This window comes from Sorex fumeus, unplaced genomic scaffold, assembly GCF_029834395.1.
Source record: "Sorex fumeus unplaced genomic scaffold, SorFum_2.1 ptg000028l, whole genome shotgun sequence".
In the NCBI taxonomy this organism is placed as follows: domain Eukaryota; kingdom Metazoa; phylum Chordata; class Mammalia; order Eulipotyphla; family Soricidae; genus Sorex; species Sorex fumeus.
The window spans coordinates 7,448,176-7,476,070 of NW_026606085.1; the positions used below are offsets into that span (position 1 = coordinate 7,448,176).

The following is a 27,895-nucleotide window of genomic DNA, read 5'->3' on the forward strand; positions in this document are numbered from 1 at the left end:
ACACACCACAGTAACCTTTATGATACAGTATTACAAGATTACCACAAGTCTGATCCGAAAAATCATTGAGCCTTAAAATATGATTTAAGTCAGGAATCACAATAAACTTGATAATTTCCATCTCCCCTGCCATCTAAGAATGGAGTAGCAGAAGGTATGTCTCTGGGAAAGCCTTGCATGTCCCAGTATCAAACAGTTACTACCCAGTTTCCCTGAGGGGATCCCTGTGGAGGTCTTTGTTTCTGTCTGTTCAGTAAGAGCTGGAAGAAAAGCCACAGGTGCAAAGACTCTGCTCTGCCCAATAATTCGCCATTAAGAAAGTGATGGCTTGGGGAAGGGGTGAGACAATAGGGATTCACCCAGAGTGTGGCTGAGCACCTCAGCCCCCGCACCCAGCACCCAATGTGACTGAGCATCTCAACCCCAGCATCCAGTGTGCCTGAGCACCTCAGCCCCCAGCACCCAGTGTACCTGCGCACCTCAGCCACAGCAGCCAGCTGGCATGTTTCCCTCTGTGCAGAAACTCACTTTGTCCTCTGGCTGAGGTGTGCATGGCTGAAGGCATTTCAGAGGTCCCTAGTGTCCAGTCATATCACACAGACTAGTTAGAGATGGCCCATCTTAAAATACCAGAATAATAATCAAACAGACCCGGTGTTAAAATTAAACTAAACACAATTTATTTGTTTTTTTGGATGTAAAGTGAAATATGGAAGAATCCTGGACTAGGAGTCAGAAGCTTGATTTTTCTTGTGGGGTCACAAAACATTTCTTGGTTTAGTTTCCTCAGGTGAAAAAAGTGGGACTTGTAGTGGATAAACTTTCAAGTCTTTTCAGATTTTATCGAAACACTAATTTTGATTCTTTCACAGTGTTTTGTGGTTTTCATCATAAAGATCAATTGCTATTATAAAATGTTTTGTGAATACTTCTGGTTATAGGAATTTCTATATGCTTACATTATGGTTGGTGGGAGTTTTCTATACTTCCAGGGGCTTAAAGGTATTTGGTTATCTATTGAAAGCCTAATTAAGAGTTTCACATCGGTGCATAAAGCATACTTGGACATGGACGCTGGGAAGATCCAAGGGTTTCTGTTCTTTTTGTAAACCATCCCCAACTGGATGGTGAAAGGACATCTTGGGGTAAAAGCAAGAGGCCTTGGTGCAAGTAGTGCTGATTGAGGCAACAAATAATAGAAAACTGTTTATTCTCTAATTGTTCACATTTTAGTGTTTTAAAATCAAGTTTTTAAAAAATTATTGCTGATAATTAAAACCAGGGATTTGTCACAATTTATCAAACACTGCTGGTAAAGACTTACATTAAACTCTCCAAATATAATGCCAAAAGCAAACAAAACAACCAAAAATCAGTGCTTGGTTCTACTTTTAAGTAGTTTGGCATTGTATCCCACTACTTATTTTATCAGTTTTAGAAATGAGAAAAAGTAGAGTACTCAGAATTCTGCTTCTTCTATTTCAAACCAGATGTAAGGCATGTTGAACTTAAATTTAGAGGGGGGGTTTGTAGCATGCCAGTTGTGACTTTGGGAGTAGGATAAATAATTTCTTCAACAGTTACATATGTACCTAGCAAGAAACCAACAACTCCAGTGAAGGCTATGGAAATATTTTTCAGAACCATCCATATGTTGTAGTGTTCCTTGGAGAAGGTCAGAATCTCCACCAGAGGGGGCAGGATGAGGGCCAAGGTGCTGCTGCTCACGGCTCCAACAAAGGAGATGACGATGTCCAGACGTGGGATCAGAATGGCCCCCGCACCTGGGAAAGCAAAGTGCATGTTTCTCATAAGACATGACATGCATGGCTGCTCAGTGGCTATCTTCCAGGACGAGTCAAACAGAGCAATGCTCCCCTACTGAGTGCTCCATTAGTAATCAAGAGTGGCCTACTGGCTTGGCTCCTTAATGCGATGTCCCTTATAAGTTGATAGTTCATTTAAAAAGGCACCTTTGAGAAATAAGTTTTATCTACTTTCCCCAGCTTTGCATCACCTTCAAACAAAATGTCGTGGGCATAGTTCTTTAAATCTGGGTTCAAGATTTATCCTGAGCTGCTTAATGTGATCTAGAGCTTCCTTTATATTAACTCTGCTTTTCTCAACCTTGAGTCGGTCAGATGGTTCCCACTGCCTCCCACAGAATTTCCAAAGATACTTATTTCCAAGAGCTGCAGTATTCGCGTCCCTGTGTCAGACAGCCTCAAATTCAGTGTTGGAATCATCCAACACTGAATAATGAAAATAAGAATTTGATGGTAATGACAACTTCAGGCTACTTTGCTGTTCATGGTCAAGCCTTTGAGGGAAATCCGTAAGAAAGACTTGTGTTCCTTGTATGGTTGAGGAAAGAGCACCACTGTGGCCTGAAATTATGAGGGTCCCCCCTCAAAGTGTGAGGGTCAGGGACATGAGTCATCCCTGATCATGACACTGAACCATACACCTTCTATTGCTCCAAAGTCTCCATGTGCACACGACTTTTGGAGGCATCGTCAGGAGAAACCTTAATACAAAATTACACACATGCTCCAAATAATAAGTAGAATAAGCCACTGAAAGCTGTAAAACCAAAAGGAACCCCTTCCCCTAATAAGTCTCAGACAGTTAAACTCCTAAAGTGTAAATGTTATCCAATTTTTTTTTAAGTGAGAAGTAGAAACAAAGCAAAATGTCAGCAGAGGCCAAAGGAGTTTGCTCAGTGGTCAGAGATGCATACAGAGGAGCATGCATTTGGACCCTGGCACCACCGTGTGTGTGTGTGTGTGTGTGTGTGTGTGTGTGCGTGTGTACCTGGAGGCCCCAATCACCAGCCTGAGTGGCCCAGATGCCACTGAGCACGGTCCTTGAACCCCCAGGGCCTGGTGGCATCCTCATGCCCTAACTCCGAGCCAGTTGGCACAGTTGGTCAAAAGTCTACAATGACCCAAAGGGAAAATTACAAATAAAGTCTTAATAATATAAAGGGACCCCTCACACAATGATTTAAACATGCTTATGTTTTAAACACCACAGTACTTTTTTTCAAAATAATTTTATTCACTTTGCTGCAGGTTGACTTTAGGTTGACCTTGCGACCACTCACACCTTAACCTTTTTATTCACTTAAATGTGATAGAATTGGGTTTGAGTTTTTCTTTTAATAGAATAACAGAATTTTAAACCAGAAAGCACTGGATAGGTGAATTTAAAAAATTAATATTAAAATCAGAATCATTATAATAAATTTAACAATAAAAATTATTATATAAATATAAGGGCTGGAGCAATAGCACAGGGGGGAGGGCGTCTGCCTTACATGCAGCCAACATGGCCGACCCTAGTTCGATTCCTCCGCCCCTCTTGGAGAGCCCGGCAAGCTACCGAGAGTATCTCGCCCGCACAGCAGAGCCTGGCAAGCTACCCATGACGTATATTTGATATGCCAAACACGGTAACAAGTCTCACAATGGAGATGTTACTGTGCCCGCTCGAGCAAATCGATGAACAACGGGAGGACAGTGCTATATATATATATATACACACACACACATATATATATATATCTGGGTGGATATATATATATATATCTGGTTAATTATAAAAATATAAAGTGATACTTACAAGTAATACTAACCAAGAAGGACCTTATAGTAAATTCACAAATTTGTTTCCATTTAGCATGACATTTCGCTGTTACTACAGGTATAATAATTTCTGCTGGAACATAAAACTGGATTGAATATGTCACAAAAATGCCAAAGGAATATAGAATTTTCACTGATTGATATAACCTGTTAAAAAATTCAAAATTTAGTCAGGTTTTTTAGCTTATTTTAGTACAAGTGACAAATCACAATGTATTTAATGTGTCCAGTGTGGTTTGATTCCTGTTAGACCTTGAAAGGATTCCTCCAACCTGCTAATGAATACGTCTAATCCTGCTTACTTGCTTTGTGGGGGTGTGGATGAGAAAAAATTGTTCTACTCTTACTTTGCAAGTTTCAACTAAATGATATACTGGGTTGGAGGGTTAAGGTGCTTGCCTTGCAGGTGGCTGGCCCCAGCTGGATTTCCAACACCACATTTGGTCCTCCAAGCACCACCAGAAGTGAGCACAGAACCAGAGTAGTCCCTGGGTACTGCCAGGTGTGGCCCCCAAAGACCCCAAAACAAGATCAACAACATACAGTGTAATTGAATATCATTCAGGTTACATATTAGGTCCTCAAACACACTCATCTTACAGCGGAATGTTTGTGACCTTTTACTAAGCTCTCTTTATATCTCTGGGAAATATCAATCTATTTTCTGTTACAAGAGTTTTATTTTAAAAGAAATTTTTTAGGGCAGAACAGACAGCACAGCAGGTAGGATGCTTGCCTTCCAGATGGCTACCGAAACATCCCTGTGATCCTGAACACCCCACAGAATCTCCCAGGCCCTTCAGGGATGATTTCTTGAGTACAAAGCAAGGAGTGAGCCCTGAGTTCTGCCGGGTGGGGCCCAAAAACCAAAACAGTTTTTTAAATTAAATATTAAGGCACCATAATTAACATAGTTATTCATAGTTGAATTTCAGGAGCACAGTGTTCCAGTGTGGTTTGTCCCCTGGCAGTGTCGGCCTCCCTCCACCAGTGTCCCCAGGTGCGGCCTACTTGGCAGGCACACCTTCGCTCTGGTTCTTTCGCTCTCATGCTCTCAGTGTCATTGGCTCTGCAGTTTATAGCTGTCTAACTCTACGTGCACCATATATGTTCACTTTAAATCAAGATAATGAGCTAGCTTCATTCTTAGCGGAAAATCGCAGCAGTAGACAGTAAGAGGTGGGAGGGGAATGGGGAAAGGGCAGGATGGGCCGGAATTAGGGCTGGCCAAGGGCACCCTCCAGAGATCATCTGCCAAGCCCAGAGCTTTCCTATAGCCATTGAGGCCGCTGTCCCTCACCCTGCTGCCCCCTCCAGGATAGCAGCCTTGGAATTAGGGCACTTCCTACCATCATCAGGAACTTCTTCTTCAGTATATTTTTATAAAGATTTTTTTTTGTGGAGCGATAGCACAGCGGGTAGGGCGTTCGCCTTACAAGCGGCCAGCATGGCCGACCCGAGTTCGATTCCTCCGCCCCTCTCGGAGAGCCCGGCAAGCTACCGAGAGTATTCGATATGCCAGACACAGTAACAACAAAGTCTCCAATGGAGACGTTACTGGGCCCGCTCGAGCAAATCGACGATCAACGGGAGGGCCTTTACCTTTACCTTTACCTTTTGTAAATAAGAGAAGGCAAGAATTCTGATGGCATGAAGAATTCACAAAAGTGAAAATCATTAATCTATACAGCAAATATTCTTGCACCACATAGATCACCAGACATATTTAGAACATAAACAAGGATTAACAAACTCATATCTACTTACCATATATCCTGGGGAAGATTTAAAGTTATGCTACCTTTGATTTCATCACGGAAACACATATACCCTAAGGTAGCTAATGTAATATACAAAGCTGTAACAATCCCCATGCCGATATTCAGCGCCTGGGGGAAGCGTTTGGAATCTTTCATTTGATTTTCTAGTGGAAGGACCTACAAAGAGAATAATATAAGTAACTCCAAATACTCAGTATCCTATCTTCCAATACAAATTTATCTTCTTCCCTTTAAATTTACCCTTGATGTTGAAGTATTTTCTACATGCAAGATACCACAGAAACCCCACCCCCCCAAAAAAGAGAAAAAAAACAGGAAAATTTGAAATTATTTCTTAGCAGTCAAACCTTTTTATCATTTTTGTACAATAAACTTTTTAGGTCGGAGTAATTTTAGATTTATAAAAAAATTACAGAGGTCCCAGTGTGATAATACTTGTAGGGCACTTGCCTTGCACTTGGCCGACTGGGGTTTGATCCCCAGTGTTCCATATGGTCCCCTGAGCACCACCAGGAGTGATTCCTGAGTGCAGAGCCAGAAGTAACTCCTGAGTACTGTGGGTGTGCCCTCCCCCCACAAAAAAAATGTTGCAGAGAGAAAAAGAAACTCGTATTTATCTGCCCCAAACCTAGCATTTCTAATGTAGCTCAAATATACAAATCTGTGTGTTAATCAAGGACCTTTAAATATCCTAATTAAAGATCAAATCCTTACCACTCCTATGCCCTCAAAAGCAAATACAGCAGTGCCAAAAAAGAGTGGGTATTTCTTCCAGCCTGCCACTATTGGAAGGTTGTGGGGATCTGGCATATTCTGGAAAAAAAATAAAGAAGACAGATTACATCTATTGTGTTAAAAGTGAAAGTGAAAAATATGTAACATGTCTGAACTTCGCAACAGTGAATAATGTGTTATAAAATTGAGTAATTCATAAAAACAAAACTTAAGATAACAAAAGAAGAAACGTAATTCTATGGCTAGAGAGACAAACAGCAGGTAAGGCACGTGCCTTCACAAGGCCAAATCCAGGTTCGATTCTCAGCACCATTTATGGTTCCTCTACCATCAGGAATGATGCCAAAGCACAACGCCAGGAGTAAGCCCCGAGCACAGCCAGGTGTGGCTCCAACCACGCCCCCTCCCAAATAAAGTGAGCAATAATTATTTTAACAATATTATATACTACACTGAATGTAGCCAAGACACCAAACACCTACCGCAGCAAGAAATTGAGACAGAGTGAGAGCCAGAGTTAGTCATCAATCACTGCTAACAATGGGAATCACTCTCCACTTCACCTTCATTGATCTTTCAATTTTCCTAACTTTGGCTTTCTGCTGTGCTCCTTAGCACAGGTCTCTTCTGGTTTCCAGTTTCTACTTTTAGATGGACCTGGAGGCAACCATTATCCTAGCCCATAGCCTTGTTCCACTGCATTCTCTGGAAATTCACCAACTACACTTGTTCAAGTCCTTAGTTTCGCAATGGCGAAACTTCTTCCAGCCACCCCAAGTCTGGTCTCTCCTCTCCTAGCGATTCTGTGTTCTCTGCCTTACCTGATGGGAAATGGAATTCAAGGACAGGAAAAAGGAAAACTACATGGGCCAAGTGAGAAAGCACATGGCCGATTTGGGCACAGTTAGAATATAGGAAGCATATGTAGAACTGGGTGAGATAGTGGTGATACATGACAGAAAAAGTGAAAGAGCTTGAAAATATGTGGATCAGTTCATAACCGTGAACTCTTAAACAAGGCTCACAGTATCCCATCTTCCTAGAGAACCTCCCTTTTGCCTCCACTAACTTTGACAAGTTCAGCAAAGGAGTCATGAAAATCTTATGAAATTTTCATACCAGTCCCTCCCACTCTTCATTCTATAAGAGACGATCCAGTTTTAAAAATCTGAGAGGCGAAAATTAGAGCCCCACCACCACCACTGCCACACCACCAATAAGAGTTTGTATGAATTGCTACTGGGAACTTTTATTTTTCACACCCAGCGTGCTTAGGAGCTACTCCTGGACGTCTCAGGGGACCAGGTGGTGACAGAAATAAAACTGAGGGCTGAAAAAAGCATGTGCTCAATCTTTTGACCTGTCTTTCCAGCCCTACTGCTGCAGATTTTAGAACAATTCATTTGCAACAATACAAGACAGATTTGATCAGGAAGAACAGAACAGGTATTCTTGGTATTTAGGGACACCGGTGGCTCCTCTGAGAACTGAAAGCTGTGTACAGCTGCTCAGAGAAAGCACACAGAAACACTCAATGCTAGTAACACTGGTCAGTGCAGATTTGCACACAGTGCACATGTACACCCAATTCAGATGCACTGAATCCAGCAACTAATGTTAAGGAGTTGCAGATCTCTAAGATATGCAAATAATGTTAGGAACTTGCAAATCCCATCAACAGATTCTTTTAAGGAAACTGGAGAACTGGGTTAAAAATCCTCAGGCGGGGCCAGAGTGCTGGCATTGCACACAGCCGATCCAGGTTTGAACCCTGGCAAACCATACGGTAACCTGAGCACTTCTATGAGTGATCCCTGAGCATAGAGCAGGAGTAATCCCTGAACACCACCAGGTGTGGCCCCAAAACAAAATACTCAGGCTGTAACAATAAAATGTTAAAGTTCTTGCATACTTAAGGCAAAGTAGTACAGGAATGTGTTTGTACATAAGACAAATAAAGTTCTAGAAGTGAAAGAAAACTATAACACTACCCTCTGCTCCCATCTGGACAGTGACTGAAATATAACACTGAGTCCATTGTTCTGTGTTAGGCAAAATTGGAGGCATGATTCTAATCTGACAATAAGTGCTTATTACAATCTTCTGAAGCACTGTCAAAAAGATAGAAGCAGATTTAATGACATTCAGGCCAGATCTGATCTCTAAGCCTGTGCCTTCAATTTCTGTTATACTTTTTTCCAAGCAGAATCTCCTAAAAGGAATCCAAAATTTACTGATTATCTCTTGGTTGTCACATATAAAGTATAGGTTGAATCTTTACATATTATTATTTTATCTTTAAAGTAAAATAAAAAATTTAAGCATGGCATTCAGTTCAAACATGTCTTACTTACCCTGATAACATATTGATAAATGATCACAAGACTGACAGCCATGGACAAATTGGCAAGAAACGAGAGCACAAATAAATTCTTCAGTTCACGGATGAAGACCAAGAGAATTATAAATGGAAGAAAGCAAAGCATGTATGTCCTGAGGTCAATACTTCTCTCACATGGTATCGACGAATTGGTGCCATTCAGAACAAATACTGTTCTCTCCAGGAATCCTTCATGAACCTATATTGAAATATCAGGAGGTGGACAAGGGGAGACTCCCATCAGCTCCCCTCATAAAAGACAGAAATGACTGAAAGACACGCTCTGCTAGATTCCTCTACAGTAAAACATTTACACTGCTTCCAGGCACTTTATCTTCCTAAAAATACATCTACATAATCATATCTACATCAGGAATAAATAAACCAGGATAGTCTTTGGAAAAATTCTTCTTTCACATAGGAAAGTTTACTATAAAGGTATGTGGGTAGGTCTCCTCATTCATTTTGCAGCCTGTGACTGTCTTGCTTGTGGTCCCGGCAGGCCAGAGGCTCCAGGCCTCTCTGAGACCATCAGAGCTGAAGCTAGTGTAGATGCCACTGGCTGGTCTCACTCCAGCTGACTGCTTATAGGGCAGGAAATAAACTCCACTGCCTCTCAGCAACACATAAGAGCCAAAATAAGACCCAGAAATCACAGCCAAGCATTAAAGCCATTTTAAAATAAAACAACTATCCATATTAATTAAGAATACACTAAATTTACACATGGATATATGCTAACCACTGAAGTTATGCCAGAGAGCTAGTACAGGAGTTAGAGCCCATGCCTTGCGTGCAGCCAGCCCTTACTGATCCCTGGCACCCCAGTGTTTCCTGAACATCCCTGGGTATAGCCCTGGGAGCCCCTAAGAACCCCAAGGATGGCCTGGTAGTCCTAGCACTGCATGGCCCCAGCAGTACCACATCCTCAGGCTTTCACACTGAGCCACATTCTCGGGGGCTGGAGGGCCCCCCAAAATAAACTCCAGAGAATTAAAATTTATTCAGCCATTTATGTTATCAGTATTTACTTTTCAAATGAGATATATTAAAATTTGTCTCTAACCCACTTATAGGTATTTTTCCATTTTTTAAAAAAATCGAATCACTGTGGAGTTAATGCCCAATTCAATCAGCCTAATCAGTGGATGAATAAATAACCGTACTCCTACATTAAAAAAAAAATCAAATCACTGTGAGATACACTGTTACAAATTTGTTCATATGTGGGTTTCGGTCATACAATGTTCTAACACCTGTACATTCACCAGTGTACATTACCCACCACCAATGTCCCCAGTTTCCCTCCCATCACCTCCTTCACATACTCCAGCCTGCCTCTATGGCTTATGGCAGATCTCTCTCTCTCTCTCTCTCTCTCTCTCTCTCTCTCTCTCTCTCTCTCTCTCTCTCTCTCTCTCTGTGTGTGTGTGTGTTATAAACTCGAAATGGAATTATAGAGGAGTTTCAAACCAGTTTTAAAACCTCACAGCAGAGGCAGCTCATGCTATAATTATCAGTGAAAATCAGATTTTTTTGCCCCCAACATGAACCAGCTCTGAACACAGTGAAAATATCATGCCTCTACATCTATAAATTCTTTTTTTTCCTTTTTGGTTTTGGGGCCACATCCAGTTGTGCTCAGGGCTTACTCTTGGCACTGGGTTCAGGGATCACTCTTGAAGGGATCAAGTCACCACATATGGTGCTGGGGATTGAACCTGATTAGGCTGTATGCAAGGCAAATACCCTCCCCACTGTACTCTCTCCGACCCTAGATATACAAATTCTTAAGAGCCAAACCCTACCGTAATAGCATTTCTGAGTACTTTCTCAGTACCTGGTACTGTCATATACATAAGACATCATTTTATCCTATAAACACAAAAATCACCCCCCCCCATTTAAAAAGCCCTCTGCAGTTGATAAGGATATTGATTTCAGCTTCTACTTGAGGAAACTAAGGGTATGAGAGAGAGAGAGTAAGAGAAAGAGTGTGTGTGTGTGTGCGTGTGTGTGCGTGTGTGTGTGTGTGTGTGTGTGTGTGTAGAAATCTATCAAGCCAGCAAGCGGTATTTCTAGGATTTTTATTCAGTGGGTTCTTAGAAATTGTAAATAATGTTATCACAAGATTCATAATAATTTATAATTCCTTATCAGAAAGATTATTATAAAAGTTCAGGATTGGAAAATAAAATGCGTATACACACCTAGAGGGAGATTGAGGTAAACATTTAAGTTCTTGGGTGCCCTCTAAACAGACTGGCTACCCTACACAACCCTATCTTACCTGATTCCTATGATCTCACATGTTTACCAAATGCAAAACACACAAATACAAAATTACCAAATTCAGATGTTTTCATTTAGAGCATAAGCTCACTGAAATCTGCTAATTTCTCGGTGATTCAGTAATGTCATGGTTAAAATTCCAAAAGCAGATTTATTTTTCCAGCAAAGCTCAAACGCAGTCAAGCTGTAAGAGCCTCCATTTGTATATTGTTTCGCTTTTTACTAAAGTGCTCACAAGCATGTGTCAGCTGAGCCATGGACAGCTCGACAAGAAACTGCTCCCATTTATGAATAAGGATGGGGATGAGGAGAGGAGCAGATCAGCACTTCAGATTCCCTGACACCAAAGCTCATAACCTTGGGTAGAGCGTGACATTGCTTCTGCTCTTCCCCACTCTTCATTGTTTGATCAGAAACCTTCTGAAGAACAAACAGATAGAAGCTGCCAGGGACAGAATCAGTGGGAGCTCTGGGGTCCTTGCCCCACCAGAGGTTCACGTGGCCCCCATCTATATGACAGTGAGACTCTTCGTCCTTTGGTGGGGGCACCACCCTCAGTTTCCTGAGAAAGTCCAGTCTCCCATTGCTGCCCATAGCAAAGGGAACTGGTAAAGTCACCTCACCCGAATGTCTGCCAGCCTTGAAGGCACGCCCTGGGGACAGCGGGAGTCTCACACACTGCCTCGAGGGGCCACCTGTCTGTAGTGCAGTGGTGAAAGCTTGTCTCTTCTTGTTGCTTCTTATGCTTCAAGGGGTGTCAATCGCTCTACTTCCTTAGGTCACAGAAACACTTTTTCCACCTCTTCCCTGGTACAAGGAAGTAAACTTTTCCATTCAACTGATCTTTGAGATACCATAGAAGAGCACTCTTCCTAAGCTTGTAGACACTTATTTTCTCCGTTTATTCATATATATACATATATAGATAGATACAGGAGGGGGGGAGAGAGAGAAAGAGATAGATCTGGTGGTGGGCAGCTCACAGTGCCTGGCAGCTGTCTCAGAGACCTTGGTTTCAGCCTCATTCTTGGGACTTAAGTCACTTCTTAAAGCACTTAAAGCACTTCTTGTGCTTTGTGAAACTCAGTTTTCTCATTCCAAGAGTGAGCATAGAGTAACATTACAGAGTAGCTCTTAAAGGTGATGTGATGTGTCCTAGTTTTACATTATGTGGTGATTACTCAGTAGTGCTTGCCGCTAGCTCTCCCAGGAGCTGAGAGAAGAAAACCATGGTGCTGCTGCAGTTAGAAAGGTGTCATCTCCAGTGTTTTCTGTGGAGTGGATCACCAGTTCTTGACAAGAAAACCCTTTCAACTGAACAGTCCAGGGGAAATGCAGCTTGTGGAATTAAGTACTTGTCAAATCAAAGCATGTCACCCGTTATGAGTAGTGCTAATGAAAGCATTAATTCTTTTCTTTGCACTTATGTAGGATTCTAACTACTGTTTGTTGTTCTCTTCCACCTCCTCTTTCTCTTTCTCTTTGTGAAAACTCACCCTGTTCTAAACAGTGAATTTATTTATTGCTTTTTGGGTCACACTCGGCAATGCTAAGGGGTTACTCCTGACTCTGTGTTCAGCAATTACTCCTGGTGGTGCTTGGGAGGACCATATGGGATGTTGAGGATCGAACTCCGGGTCGGCAGCATGCAATGCAAATGCCCTTTCTACTGTACTATCGCTCTGGCTCCAATGGTGAAAATGTTTGAGGGAAAACTTTACCAGGAAAGCAAGGGCTTGGACCAGATTCTTTGCTAGAACAACTTATGTAAGAATTTGTTTGTAAGGATCAAAAGAAGCAAGGAAACATTTGAAAGTAGAATATTTGGGGGGGAAAGAAATAATAATAAAACTGAGAAAACATCTTTTCAGAAAGAGATCTGGGGCTCTCAGGGCTTAGACAGCATCAAGCGCCCATTTGGCTGTGAATCTCGTCTCTGACACAAGAGATGTTCATTTTACAGACACAATAACTGTGGAAATGTGAGGCCAGCATAAAACAACCATATTGCAAGTGAAAGAGAAGAGGTCACAGAGAAAATGGAAGACAAGGGTGTTGGAACATTTTTACAGGAATCAGGCAGGCAGAAAGGCCAAACCCATTCGGTAAACAAAATGTATTGAACATTTTCTCAGAAAGTCAAGTATAATGCTAGAGCTCAGAGATGGAGAGGTAACAAAGATCACTTTCCACTCTCAAAAGCTTATTTCCCTTCTGGTCCAATCCCCTCACCCCATGCCTGTCATGACCTGTACTGTCCAGGACAGTTGACAGTGGTTAGCACATCTGGTTCAGGGTCCTGCCTTTGAAGTTCCTGAGCACAGGTGTGAAATCAACTGCTGTGTTGTGATTAAGGCAATGTTTAAAAATGCTGCAGAAGCCAGAAGATGAATCAGCAAGCCCTACAAGAGGTAAAGACCGGGTGGAAGGGACAGTGAGGAAAGTTTCACAGAATATGGAATTCAAACAAAGTCTTCAACTTTTGCACCGACTAAAGCTGCCTTTCTTAAGTCCACCCTGACTGTCCATGATCCTTTACAGGGGCAGGAATGGAATAAGGGGCCTGGCTCTCGCTTCCCACTGCAGACTGTCTACCTATACTGTTTGGTCCACAAAGGATGTTATAAATAGCCAGATGGCTCTTGGCAGAAAAACAGGTACCATCCCTGACTTAAGAGAACTCTTCCCTATAGGAGGACTTGACTAAATGAGCCTTTCCGACATCACAGTCTAAACTAGTGGTTCAAATACAGCATACAGGCATACACTGATCAAGGGTATCAGACCCCAGCCCATACCTGGCCTTCCCGCTGTGTTCACAAATAGAATATTAATGAAAATACAGACACACTCTGGGTTTTCATCTTGCTGTTTGTAGCAGAGCTGAGATAGAAATCAGGTTTGCAAAGCTAAAAATACAGTCTGGCCCTTTACAGAAAAAAGATTACTAACTTTTAGTCTAAACATAAAATGATGCATAGAAATACTAGTCAAGCATATGCTTATATATTCATGTAAGTTCTTTAGGAAAACTTCAAATAATTCTACCTTAAAATACAAATACTACAGATTATTATTATTGCTATCTGTAATGACAATTATTTACCATAGACAATGGATAATAAGTATTTTTGATTAAATTAATGATTGAGGAAAGGCAGGGGGCAAAATACCAGATGTAAAGGAGAGTACTCAAGCATGATTTTAACATGGAACTTTTAATTTTAGTGCTTTGCATGTCTGTCCAATTCAACAGTCAGCCTCAGCCAGGACTGCACACTACTTTCTTTTACAGCAAACTGTCACAATATGGAAGGAAGCTGAGAGGCCTCTACATTTCTGGACACAATACAATAATTACTGATGGGTGATTTTTTGCTTTGGGTGTTTCTTTAAAGTAAATCCCCATTTTTTGTTTTGTTTGAGGGCCATACCCAGCAATACTCAGGACTGACACCCAGCTCTGCTTTCAGGGGTCACTACTGATGGCTCAGGGATAATATATAGTGCCAGAGATCAAACCTGGGTCCGGCAGCAGGCAAGGCAGGTGCCCTACCTGCTCTGCTATCTTTCCAGCAATCCCATGTTTTTACTTCATTTGGGGGGGTGGGGGGGACAAGAGGACATCCTCACAGTGCTCAGAAGCAACCAGGGCAATCTAGATTCAGCAGAGCTGTACACAAAGGAACCACATGGTACAATGGAACCCAGGGCCCCACGTGCAAGGCATGTGCTCTACCATTTGAGCTACATACCTGGTCCTTTACTTCACTTTGTAGGCAACTGGCTAAAGCTTTACATATTTCATTTTAGAACATCACTGTAAAGGATATACTCTCAAACCTCTGCATATCTGCTTTTGAGATCTAAATTTCATGTAGCTAAGAATCAGTAAATCATATCCTCTCTGATCTGAAAGAATAAGCATTATTAATACAACAAGAACAGTAAAATCAACAATAACAGAAGCCCAATAGCAAAAGATAGGACCAAAGGGTAATCTACAGAGGGACATCATTTATGGAAACACATTTTATATCAGCCTTTGCCTGCTCAAAGGGAATACAGTGCCATGCCATGATGGAGCACTGGAGGAAATGGTTTCACTGACTGGACAGCAGCAGTACTCACTTGTTTCACATTTTCAGCTAAGAAGACAATATAAACACTACAGAATCCCAGCTGTGTTATCACGAGAAAAAAGTCAACCACACTCCTGAAAAGAGATAGTCATTAATATCACTAGGAACTGCTGAAATATCAATGTATTTTGTCTTTTTAAATATTTGTAAACATTTTATAATAGCACATACTCTGTTAGCACTTTACTTTGTTAAATACCAAACACACTTAAAATATTTAATACAAAGATCATACACTTGAGATTGTATATCATTAGGGTTGATTGAGCAAAAGGATGTTCCATTACGTTAAAAGGCAAAAATTGCCCCATCATTAGGTATCTACTTATGAAATTACTACATGCCATTTCCTCTTTCAGGTGCAGCCCGTCTCCTACTTGTCAAGACTTTCCTTCACATCAGCCTGCTACTTGCCCCTAACACCCAGCTTCATGCCTTTTCAAAACAGATGAGTGTGCCGTGGATGAGGGCACAGTCCTTACTCACCATTAGAGACCTCTCCAGTAGTTTGTCTTTTATCTCATTTTTAAAACAGAACTTCTAGAAAATTCTACCTACACTAGCAGTGTATAGGAGTGGAGAAGGGACTCCACCTGAAAATCACTTCCAGTTATTTGGCTCAGGCAGGTAATGAAGTAACAGATCTGACTAGAGATGAACATACAGTGCCTCCTCCATCTTGCTCAAGGAACAGCCAGTAGCCCTCTAGCCACATGCAGTAATAGGTCTCTGTCCTGCCCAGTCTTCCATGTCGGGCTGCTAGACCATCTGCGTCTGGCCACCAACTCCAGCCTCTACACCCACCCTACTTGGCCTGTCTTCTCTGGCCGTAACTCTACTGTTGTCACTGGTGCTTCAGGGCCTCATTTGTAAGTAATTTTGGCTCTCTGGAATAAGTTTGTGATACTTCTCTCTGATGAATTTCATTCAGATATTCCCTCAAGATCTCTTCATCTTCCTTTGACTGAGTGTCCTACCAACGGCCATCCCAGCCACTTATCTCTGCTGGGTAGGTCAGAGTGCCTGGAGGCAGGACCCTGGGAGCATTCAGCAACACATCCTTCCTTCTCCTGTTTAACATAGAGGAGCTTCAGAAGCAGCTCATCAGCAAAGGTGGAGATCCCAGAAAGGCCATACTGCACCACACAGTACTAAGACTGCTTCTCGTTCCACCCGCCACAACATCACTGTACTGTCGGCAGCAGCTTTTGATTGGTCTTATTCCTGGTCCTGCACATAGCTGACTTTGATTTGTCACTTCCACCAAAGATAAATTTCCATTTAAACCGAATGATAAGAAAATAGGATTTTGTTCAAATATATCCCACAGATGTCTATGTGCATATAACTAAGATGAAAAATGACTTGAGCTAGATCATAAAATTGAAAATTTTTAAATTTATTATAGATTTATTTTGTAAGTTGAGATTCAAAGTTAAGTTTAATCCAAGTCTGTCTAACCCTGAAGACCGTTTATTGGCCTGTTTTATTATAAGCTACTTATGTGTCCTCTTGGTAAACTACCTAAAGACGGACTCTTCCCCCTGCGCACTGGCATGGCCACACTGCCCCGCTGAGCATCTCCGGGCAGAAGTGAGATCTACAGAGATGCTGGTGTTCTGATGACCACATACCAGTAACAGAGGGCCCTCACCTTCCCCAGGCTGCTTGCTTCTGAAGGCAGCTCCAAGGACTTGCTTCCATCGCATAGCTCACAGTGTCACTGTAGCCTAATGTGGGTTTTTTAAACCTGTGAGTAATAAGAATCAGACATAGGAAAAACAAGAACTTGAAGCTGATCCAAAAGCCCATCCCTCAAAAAGAAAATCAAATAAACTGTAGCACTGCACTGTCCTCCCGTTGTTCATCAATTTGCTCGAGCGGGCTCAGTAACGTCTCTATTGTGAGACTGGTTGCAATTATTAATGAATTCCCAAGCACTAGCCATGAGTTTTCAAATTTTCAAGATCTGCTAACTCCTAAGGTGTGTCTCATGAAATTCAGCATTTTATCTCCATCCTCTTAAAACAATATTTTATTTTTTAACCTACTGTGCTTAAATAGTTTGTATATTTCACTACCTAAAATATCCTTCCAGGGGCTGGAAGGATCATTCAGTGGGTAGGGTTGGCTGCATACTTGCCTTGTATGCAGCCAATCTGGATTCAATCCCCAGCACCCCATATGGTTCTCCTTTCCCACCAGGATTGATCCTTGGGCACAAAGCCAGGAGTAAGCCCTAAGCACAACCAGCTGTGGCCCGAAAACAAAAACCAACAAAACATCAACCACAGTGAGTCATGTCTATACCATCTCAATTATTCCATTCTTTTTTAGGCCACACACACCTGTGCTCCAGGGTTACTCCTGGCTCTACACTCTGGCAGGCTCAGGGGACCACATGGGATGTGGGGGATTGAACCCAGTTGGCCACATGCAAGACAAGCCCCCTACCAGCTCTGTTATCACTCCGGCCCCTATTCCTTAGTACATCTGTACAAGGCTGAATAATAATTTCACATTCAGCCCGCATGACAACCCCATTAGAAAGGCACTGCTTCCCTCTGTTTTCTACCCAACCTTTTCCTCAAGTATACTTATTGTTATTTAAAGATCAGAAATTACTCGCCTTCAATTCTGAGAACATTTAAAAAGACAGCTCCAAGGATGTCTAAATTTTTTAAGATATTAGTTTACTGTAATAGGTATTTTAATTGGCCATTATTCGGTAGAAGCAGTTTTAGGATACAAAAAGGAAAAATTATTTTATTGACTATTACTAACTTCATACCAACAAAAAACACCAAAGGCTTTATACTCAAAACTGAATTACTAATAAACTAAAGATTAAAAGTCATAGTTAAAAATTTTACAGCTGGGTCGGAAGTGATAATATGAAGTGATAGTCCCCGGCACCCCATATGGCCCCTGAGGCCACCAGGAGTGACCTCTGAGCACTGTCAGGTGTGGTCCCCCCAAAAAAATCTTACTGCTTCCTCTGTTCCCTCTTCTTCCTGAGTTTCTCATTTACACTGAATAAAAAGACACCCTGTTTTGATAAAAGTTATATTTTAAGAGAACCACATATATTCAGACCAGATTCAAATAAAATGGAATGCTATGATTTTTCATAATTATTATCTTAGACTTGCCTTTGTAACAGAGTACATAAAAATTCAGTTGTAACATATAGTAGAAGTATACAATTATTTTATGCTTTAAATAAATACGTAGCTATAAAACAAATAGACTTAATGAATCCATATTTACCTCTGACATAGAAAGTGACTGCAACGTACCAAAATGTGCATACAGTGAACAGATATAATCCCTATAAACACAAGACTGATGGGTCCCAGCTGCAGGAGGAAATGTACAAGGGTTACTTATGTCACAGAGTAGCCTTATAGACAATAAGGTGATAAACTATTCAACTGAAGAAATAGTTGTTGGAAAAGTTATTAGTCATCTGCATAAGAAAAACATCTGCATAAGAAAAACAATAAAATTTATACAGAGAATTTCAGTTTCACTGTCTGTGGTAACTGCAGCTTATCAACTCAGCTACCAGACCCGTTCACATAGGAATACATATCAGTAGGAAGGAATATAACAAAATCAATGTCTGATGGTGGTCTCCCACCATTATAATTCACCAACAAGTCTGACACATAATCTGAATGCTAAAACACACTCGACCCACTGGGCAGAACATGGCTGTCGGTACTTGTAGCAGCTAGAGTGAGGAATTATGCATAGAAAATAACTGTGTGAAAAAATTGCATGTAAAATTTTTTAAGTGAAATGTGGATATTGAGACACAAAATATCATGGTCAGAAATGTTAAATATTTCTAAATTAGGCTGGAGAAAGTCATATACAGTGGAAATTGATAAAACTTTTTCTTAAAACTAGACAATTAAAAGTGGCTGAGTAGGGCTGGAGCAGTAGCACAGCGGGGAGGGTGTTTGCCTTGCACGCGGTCGACCTGGGTTCGATTCCACTTTTTTGTCTGTTTTGTTTTTGGGCCACACTCAGCAGTGCTCAGGGCTTACTCCTGGCTCTGCAGTCAGGGATCCCTCCTGGCAGGCTTGGGGGATCATATAGGGTGCCAGGAATCAGACCCAGGTGAGCTCGTGTAAGGCAAATGCCATATCCTCTGCAGTATTGCTCCGGCCCCTACATAATTTGATCAATACAGAAGCTAAGTGATATGTTACTTGATCAGGTCATATTTAATTTGGGCAGATGTTTTCAGGCAGTGATTTCTGCTACAAATTAAGATGATAACTTTATCTTAAATAGAGATTGCAAGGATGAGTCTTACCACTATTCCTGCATTTTTTATGGCCAATGGAAGTCCTAACAAGCCAGTCCCAATGTTTCCTTTGAGAAGATGCATAAGAGTTTGTACAAATCTGAAAAATAAAAATTCAAGATTTAAACAGTTTAGAGTATAATCTGTTAAATTCTCCTCATCTTTTGGTATTAGATGAGAACAGAAAATTAAGCAAGAAGTCAAAGAACATTTTCGTTCAACCAGAAGTTGAATTGCTCAAAGTCATAGTGTTTATGTCCTTTATTTGCCACTTAAAAGTGAAATACAGAGGATTATTGTGTAGATTAAATGAAATACTTAACTGAAAGTACTTTCCTATTACGATAATAAAAGGTGGCCTAGATGCTGGCTCAGCGGCTGGAGAACACACTGCACTACCCCTCAACACCACCAGGAGGAGCCCCTGAGCTTGGATCTAAGTGCAGTCCCTGAGCAGGTGTGGCCAAAAAAACTTTAAAAAATAAAAATGAGGTAAAGGTAAAGGTAAAGGCCCTCCCGTTGATCGTCGATTTGCTCGAGCGGGCCCAGTAACATCTCCATTGGAGACTTTGTTGTTACTGTGTCTGGCATATCGAATACTCTCGGTAGCTTGCCGGGAGAGGTAATTTCCTCACGAGCTACTTGGCTGTGGTTTTCAGAACAATGTCGAAGATCACACGTGGCTAGTTGGTAAGTGAGACCAGTGATCAACACTGCCTACGTAATTGCTGTTCTAAGCACATTGGATTTTTGAGTATTAAGGAAAAATGGACAAACCTTAGAACTGTGAATCACCAGATGAATGTGAGTGACTTTCAGGCATCCTAATATATGGCCTAAGGGACTGCACTTAAAGCAAAACTCTCCAGAAGACGGGACGAGGTCTCCTGACCAAAAAGGAAAGTTAAACTTAAGAACAGCCCAGATCTTCAATCTGTAACAAAACTTCCAACCTACAGATGTATTCACCTATTCTTTTCTGAGCATTTAAACTTAACATCACCTTGTTTGTTCATTACTGTAACTATAGAGAGAACTTCCTCCAGTTCACGAATGACAAGATCCAAGTTCTTATGGTCCCGTGTTTCACAGCCCCCGCCTGCCGGCTCTCTTGGCATTCTTCCTTCTCGATCCTGAGTGCCCATGCAGGTGGGTTCCTGCTTTCCCAGATGGGCCGTGGCACCCCGAGGACAAGCCGCCAGTGTAAGATGCTTCCAAAAGAGACAGCAAGTGAGAAGGAGCCGCGTGAGCATGGGGGCACTTACGAAATGCCCGCCTGGCTCGGGAGTTGGTAGTGCTTCTGGACCGGGAGGAGCTCCTGCTCCTGCTCCTCGTCAGACGTCCCATCGAAGTGCTGCTCGCTGATTAAGGGCCTCATCACGTCCATGTCTTTAACAAAGAAAGACAGCCTGCTGTAAAGGTGGTCAATCATTCAAAATAACAGGGAATGCAACAGATCTCCTTTACTCTTGCATCCCCCCAAAATGTACATTAATTCCCCCAAGATTTAGTACATTTAAAAGGAAACATGAGGGGCTAGAGAGTACAGTGCATTGGGTCTTGCCTTCCATGCAGCCAATCTAGGTTCAACCCCGGGCACCCTGTATGACTTATCTCTGAGGACAGGGCCAGGAGTAAGCCCTGAGCATTACTGAGTGTGGCCCAGTGAAAATGAGAAAAAGAAACAAAAAAGAAAAGAAGAGAAAATAAGAAAAAGACAAACAAGGCCTATTTGCTATATATATTAATTTGACTAAATTGTGCAAAGTAAAAGCCTAAGTATCGGGGGCTGGAGCGATAGCACAGCAGGTAGGGCGTTTGCCTTGCAAGCAGCCAACACGGGTTCGACCCCCAGCATCCCATATGGTCTCCTGAGCACTGCCAGGAGTAATTCCTGAGTGCAGATCCAGGAGCAACCCCTGTGCATTGCCAGGTGTGACCCCCCCCCAAAAATGCCTAAGTATCAATACAAAACGTCTTTGTCTAATTGACGTTCTTTTTCTAATTGACATTAAACATCACTTGTCTGATCCACAGTTGGAAGCCTGCCTCAAGCGCTGGGGGAGAAAGGCAGTTGGGACAGAAAAGGGGCCATGATGGCAAAGATAGTTGGAAATTATCATTCTGGATAAGAACTGCGTGCTAAATAGGTAAAGGAACAAACATGATAACCTCTCAGTATCTGTATTGCAAACCATGACACCCAAAAGAAGAGCGAGAGAGAGAGAGAGAGAGAGAGAGAGAGAGAGAGAGAGAGAGTTCCTGCCATTGAGGCAGACTGGAAGGGTGGTGGTGAGAGCGAAACTGGGAACACTGGTGGTGGGAAATGTGCACTGGTGGAGGGATGGGTGTTGGAACATTATATGACTGAAACCCAACCAGAACAGCTTTGTAACTGTGTATCTCATGGTGATTCAATTTAAAAAATAATAATAATAATAATAATCACATTATCTAAAACCCAACTATGAATAGCTTTGTAAATTACAGCACTTTAAATTTTAAAAATAAAAAGCCACGTGATTTAGAGCAGAATGATCATAGAATAATGGATGAGAAATGTGAAGAAATTGAGTGTTTTCATCACTTGTTAGCTTTAAATCTTGCTGTATTTTTAGAGGCAACCAAATTTCTAAAACTTGATGGAAGTTCTAAGATCTGGGATGGGCTCACATGGTAGAGAAGGAGCATGGCTTGTGCTTGACAGAGTGAGTTCTGGCACCACAGTGAGTCCTCAAGCACTGGGGCTCAACCTGGAGCCTTCCATGCTGCTGGGTGTGGCCCATGGATTCAAAGGGGAAAATTAAGGCCATTTGAACTCTACAGAATGAATATCCCCTGTTTCCTCTTTTTTCTTTTTCACAGGGCCTGTAATGGAAGCCCAGACCTGACACACACAAGGCTTGCACCCTGCCACTGAGCCAGGTATACCCCAGCCCAGCCTAACAACTTATTTGTTGGTTCTGGGGTCAGTGCCTACTGGTGCTCAGGGATTACTCCTGGCTGTGCTCAGGGTCACTCATGGTGTGCTTGGGGGAACCAGGGCCAGCTGTGTGCAAGGCAGATTCACCAATGTTTAACATTTTGCCACAATGACCTTTTCTTAACGGCTTTCTGTCACTTTTTATGAACTATGTGAGAGTAGTTACATGGCATGTCTCTACAGCCTGGGGTCTGCCCTCTCTCCCTCCTCCTACTCTTGCAGCAGCAACCCAACATTTATTTTTATAATTGCAGATAATCTGAAGTCTGCAGTGTCCTTGGGCTCCAGTAAAAGTATTTCTGTGAGGGGCTTCTGTGTGTCCCTTGTTGAAGGGACAGGTCTGTGGGGTGGGGTAGAAAGATTAGGGTGGAGATGGCTCCAATTAAGTTCTGTGCTTAATTGTACCGGTTTTTGCTTTACATAAGTAAAGTTGTGCTTTACGACATTGGAAGATGCCTTAGCATTTTAGTATTTTTGAAATATATTCTGAAATCAAAAAGTATGATTAGGTTGTTTTTTGTTGTTGTTTTTCAAAATTGTTCTGGCTGTTTGGAGTCTTTTGCAATTAAATACCATGACACTGGCATAAAAACACGTGAAAAATCGATGGAACAGGAGAGTTCACAGGTAAATCCACAAATTTATGGGTGACTGATCTTCTCCAAGGGTACCAAGAAAGTGCAAGAAGTAAAGGAAAGTCTTTCCAAAAAAAGGGAGGGGGGACACAAGCTTAATGATCATTATCACACATTCACAAGAGCCACTTAAAAATGGATTAAAGACTTGAACATAATCCCTGAGACTGTAAAACTCCTAAAAGAAAACATAGGAAAGTTTTGTGACACAAGTTTTGGCAGTGATTGTACAGGTTTGGCATGAAAAGCCCAGGCACCAGAAGTGAAAGTAGACCAGGTGATATGAAAATAAATTTCTGCCAAGCAAAGAAAACCATCAGTTGGAAGAAAGGGCAACCTCCAAAACAAAATAAACTGTTTGCAAGCCACATACCTGAATAGGGCTAAGTCCCTAAATATATCAAGGACTCCTGCAACTCACAGCGGGGAACTAAAATCTAACAACTGAATTAACTGCCCTCCCTCCTTGGCTATGGGTACAGACAGAGCCTGGGGTCTGCCCTCCCTCCTCCTACTCTTGCAGCAGCAACTCAACCTTTGGAATGTGCTGCTTATTTGTAGAATAAATAAACAAGGGTGTAGAATCTTCACCCTTGTAGAAGATCAGACACCCATAAATTTGTGAACTTATCACTAGAGGCACGAATAGGTACTTCTTTGACGTAAGTGTTGGCTAACACTATGAAAGGTGCTCAGTGTCATTAATCATAGGCAAATGCAAAACAGCCGTCATGCAGCAGGAGTACACTCGTGTGCAGCAGGACAGAAGCAGGAGTCGTTGGTGAGATATGGAGAAATCAGAGCACACACACGGTCGGCTAGAGTACAGCGTAGGGCAGCCACTGTAAAGACAGCATGTAAGTTTCTCAAAGACTTAAAACCAGAACTCCTACATGACACTCCTATGACAAGAGCGTCGCTTCAGGCCAGGCTCAGGAGCACATCTGTAGCAGGAGCAGCCCCAGGGTAGGCCTGGGAGCCCCTGTGAGGTACCTGAGTGTCTCCTGACAGTCTCCAGCCTGAAGTGTCTAAGCCAGTTGGCCGAGCATTGCCAGGACTGCCCCTACAAATCAGTACTCGTCCTCACTGTGACACCGCTCACGGAACCGACAGACGACGGAGATGTTCAGACAGAGAAGTGAATAAAGAAAACGTGGTGCATCCACATGCCCACTCTCACCACCCTTAAGAAAATGAAGCCTGAGAGCCAGGAGTGAACTCAGCGATGGCAGGTCGGTCCACAGCCTGTATGTATACACGACCCTGCACGATTTTGCTCTCGCTTGCTCCCTCCCACCCAGATAGACCTTTCCTGTGTCTCACTGCCACAGGCCTGATCTCCTCCTCCCAACCCCATGATCTCTTCCAGTCTCAGTTGTGACCAAGGTTCTATCTCCAGACACCTGGCACTGGCTGCAGACGTGCGTCTAACCGACTCTGTGCTATCTGTACTTGGACAGCTCACAGCTCTACCTACCAAGTGTGACAAGTTCAGGCCTTCGCCACAAGCCCATGTCCGCTAAGCTTTGCCCTTCTATACTGCCCCCCCCCAAGTCCAGGAGAGAGACCAGGGCACGCCCTTCAGGACCCTTCCACTTCCACTGTCAGCTCTTCTTTAGAAGCAAGGATTGAAAGTGTTGGAAACCAAGCCCCTCCTCCTGGGGAGAGCCAGCATGGGCTCTGCGGGCATGTTCTAAAAGTGCCATCCCGTCTCCCGACGCATTTCTACCCTTCAAGGCGCTCACCCCAGGTCACCCACTCCTCTCTGCCAGCCTCTCACCCAGTCAGTCTCTCTGGAAACCATTCTGGTTGTTCTGTCTGTTCACACCCACCTGTCAGGTCTTCAGGAACTGCACAAATGCCTTCAGGTTTTATTGAGGGGCAGCGGGGCCTCCCAAGTGGTGCTCAGGATGCCTAAGGGCCACTTGTGGAGTGCTTGGCCCACCATCAGAGACCAAGTGAAGGGCCCAAGGAGGCCATGATGCTCAGACCCTGCGGACTCACCCAGTAGTGCTTGGGGTCAGGGCCTCCAGGACCTCCCCCCCACACCCCCGGAGGCACATGGGGGACCATGACAGCAACCAACCTGTGATGAGCTGCATGCAGTCACACTCGTGTCCATGCACTCACCGCTGTCTGGGGTGTGGGGGTGCTGGAACCAGGGGCGGGCAAGGCACACAGCCCCTCCAGTGGCTACCAGTGTAGGACTCTACTGCTCCTTCACTGTCCACCTGACCTGTTCTCCTAGTACCAGCTTTCTCCATAATAAACACTGCCGTGAACATCCTTTGATATAAATATTCATAATTAGTCATCTTCTTGAGTAATTTCCTCAGGAAGTATTTCCAGGAGGAGAAAAGCCAGGAAAGGACTGGGCCATTTTTAAGGATGAAGTACACTCTAAGGATCTGAGCAGAAAATGTCACAGTTCACCTCTTACACATCTTGACACATGCTTGCCAGGTAGGTGCCCACGGCAGCCAGATGCCCTTGGCTTCCAGTCTGGGGCTTGCCACTTGTGAGTTTGAAATTTCTGTATCTATGAAGTGGCAGTCTTCTGCCCCCGCGCCTGGCTGTTCCTCGCCGGGGCCCGTTGGAGGGGAGCGGGTTGAGCTTTCCTCCCCTTACCGACCAGGGCTCCGGCAGCCGAAGACCTCCAGGACCAGCCACCACCATGCTGAGACCACTCTCCGCACACATGAAGGTACTGGCAGAGGGACAAATCCACGCGGGTTCCGGGGCCGAGATCTCCCAGCCTACTCAGATTGGAGTCGAGCATCCTCCACCCAGATCCTCCAAATTCCAGTAGGTGGGGGTCACACCCACACCTGGCCCCCTGGCGCCGTGTAATCCCATCAACGGCCAAGACTCAGAGACTATAAAATCCAGCTCCCGGAACCGCGTGGCCGCATTCACGGCCGTGCCATCTTATCAGGACATCTTTTTATGACATCTTATTATCTCATTCCTACTTTGGACGAACTTGCAGGCTATCGAATGTAGCCTGCCCACAGGGCAGAGTCTGGCAAACTCCCCATGGCGTACCAAATATGCCAAATACCAGTAACAATGATGGGTCTCATTCTCCTAAAGAGCCTTGAATATAATCTCAGGGTTAGGATGAAAGAGACGTTACTGGGGCCTGCTCGAAGCAATCGACGAATAACAGGATGATGAAATGAAATGAAATGAAAATGAAGTGGGACCAATCCTCCATCTAGCCCAACAAGTAGGAAGCCAGTAGACATTCATCATACTCGGAAGAAACCCAGGCAGAGGGCGTGCCATACATCACCTGAAAACATCAGCCTGTCAAATGGCCTCACAGGGAGTCACCAGCAAATCAGGATGACACCCAAACAGTCCCGGGACAGTGATATGACTGTCCAGACCCTTATCTTGTTCCTAAAACAACTTCTACCGTCCCTGGGCCAGGAAAGCAGCAAAACAGTTCTGGACAGATTTGTCAGGCCCCCCCAAGTCACACTGCAGGCTGGGGTGCCCCATCACCAGCACACCCAAGGCACAGTCACACACCTGCACACACCTGGCACATGCATGGCAAATGGTGTACCAACACCCCTCCGTGTAAAGACCCCTCCCTGTACATACTACCCTCCCTGTACACACACCTCCTCCCTGTACGCCCCCCCTACACAGACCCTTCCCTGGACACACACCCTCTCCCTGAACACAGGCCCTTTCCTGTACACAGACCCCCTCCCTATATACACACCCCCTCCCTGTACACACACCCCCTCCCTGTACACACACCCCCTCCCTGTACATACACCACCTCGCTGTACACACACACCCTCGCTGCACAGGGACCCGCTCCCTGCCCGCACCCCAGGTCCCAGCACCCCATCCCTCACTCGTCCCCCACGCACCCGTCCCTGCCCAGCTCCCAGTCAAACCCTCCGCGCCCCTAGGAGGCCGCAACGGGGAAGTCGCTTGGTCTCCGTCCCGGGTGCTAGGCCGCTGGCCCCTCCTGCGGGCACCCCCGGCCCGGCGCTCCCGCCGCCCCGCGCCCGCCCCCGGCCCTACCCACCCAGCTCCTCGGGGCCCGCCGCCTCCGCCGCCGGCGCCGTCGCTTCCATCGCGCCGGAGTCTCCAGGACGCCCCGCGCAGGCCCCGCGTCAGAGGCCGCCTGGGAGAGCCGCGCGCGCGGGAGGGAAGGAGGGAGGGAGGGGCATGCGCAGTGCGGCGCGCGCGGCGGGCAGGGTGGGGGCCGGGCGCGGGCAGGGCGCGGGCTGGGGGTCCGGCCAGCGGGGCGTGGGGTGCGGGCGCTGCCAGCGGGCACCGGACGGGGCGCCGGGCAGTGTGTTAGGCTGGACATAATGCCAGCGGGGCCCAGCAGGGCATTGAGCTGGGCACCGGGCAGGGAGCCGGGCAGAGGGAGGTTGCTGCCAGCAGGGCACTGGGCAGCGCATGGTGGGGCGGGGGCGACTCAGGATGGGAGATGTGTGCTGAAAATAACTATAGACCAAACATGAAGTAGGCGACTGCGCCGGGCTCCCGGTGTCCTAGGGCGACCCCCGACCGCCTTGGTTTGCCAGACTGAGCACACGGGTGGGGGCTTGAGAGAACGCAAAAGGACGGACTGTGTCTGTCCACGCTGGCTCTGTCTGCCCACTGCAGCCAGATGCTCCTGGCTTTCAGGCTGGGAGCTTAGCCCAGCAGTCTCACTTTAAGGACTTTCAAGTGAGTGCCTGTACCCTGTCTCTGTTCATTTCCCAGGGAGGAGCACTGTTTGTTTCCTAGGCCTCGAGGGTCAGGATTTTTGTCTGCTTCATTTCAGGGCGGTTTCTCAGGAAAGAGGAGGGGTAGTAATCTCTGGGATCACTGGGGTAACTAGGTGCTGATGCTGTTCTAGATTTAAAATGCCAGTATTAGAAATATTCCCTTTCTAGGATCCTCCCAGGATGGGAGATGCGTGCTGAAAGTAGACTGTAGACCAAACATGATTGCCACTCAATGCC

General features: G+C 44.3%; 1 protein-coding gene across 3 annotated transcripts; it reads right to left on the reverse strand.

Annotated features, from left to right (window-relative positions):
* Positions 1-614: 614 nt before the first annotated feature.
* On the reverse strand, positions 615-27,090 carry SLC36A4 (solute carrier family 36 member 4). 3 transcript variants are annotated; one of them, XM_056115213.1, is made up of 11 exons: positions 26,965-27,090; positions 20,561-20,684; positions 19,305-19,395; positions 18,248-18,336; positions 16,632-16,727; positions 14,967-15,051; positions 8,518-8,742; positions 6,143-6,241; positions 5,415-5,584; positions 3,625-3,794; positions 615-1,784 (listed from the first exon to the last, which is right to left on the reverse strand). In XM_056115213.1, the coding sequence occupies exons 1-11, from the start codon at positions 27,011-27,013 to the stop codon at positions 1,477-1,479; spliced, it is 1,506 nt and encodes a 501-aa protein (XP_055971188.1). In that variant the 5' UTR covers positions 27,014-27,090; the 3' UTR covers positions 615-1,476. The 3 variants fall into 3 exon arrangements, with proteins under 3 accessions (XP_055971188.1, XP_055971189.1, XP_055971190.1); XM_056115214.1 differs by lacking the exon at positions 20,561-20,684 and having other exon boundaries at positions 618-1,784; positions 26,965-27,036; XM_056115215.1 differs by lacking the exons at positions 18,248-18,336; positions 20,561-20,684; positions 26,965-27,090 and having other exon boundaries at positions 618-1,784; positions 19,305-19,359.
* Between the last annotated feature and the right edge of the window lie 805 nt (positions 27,091-27,895).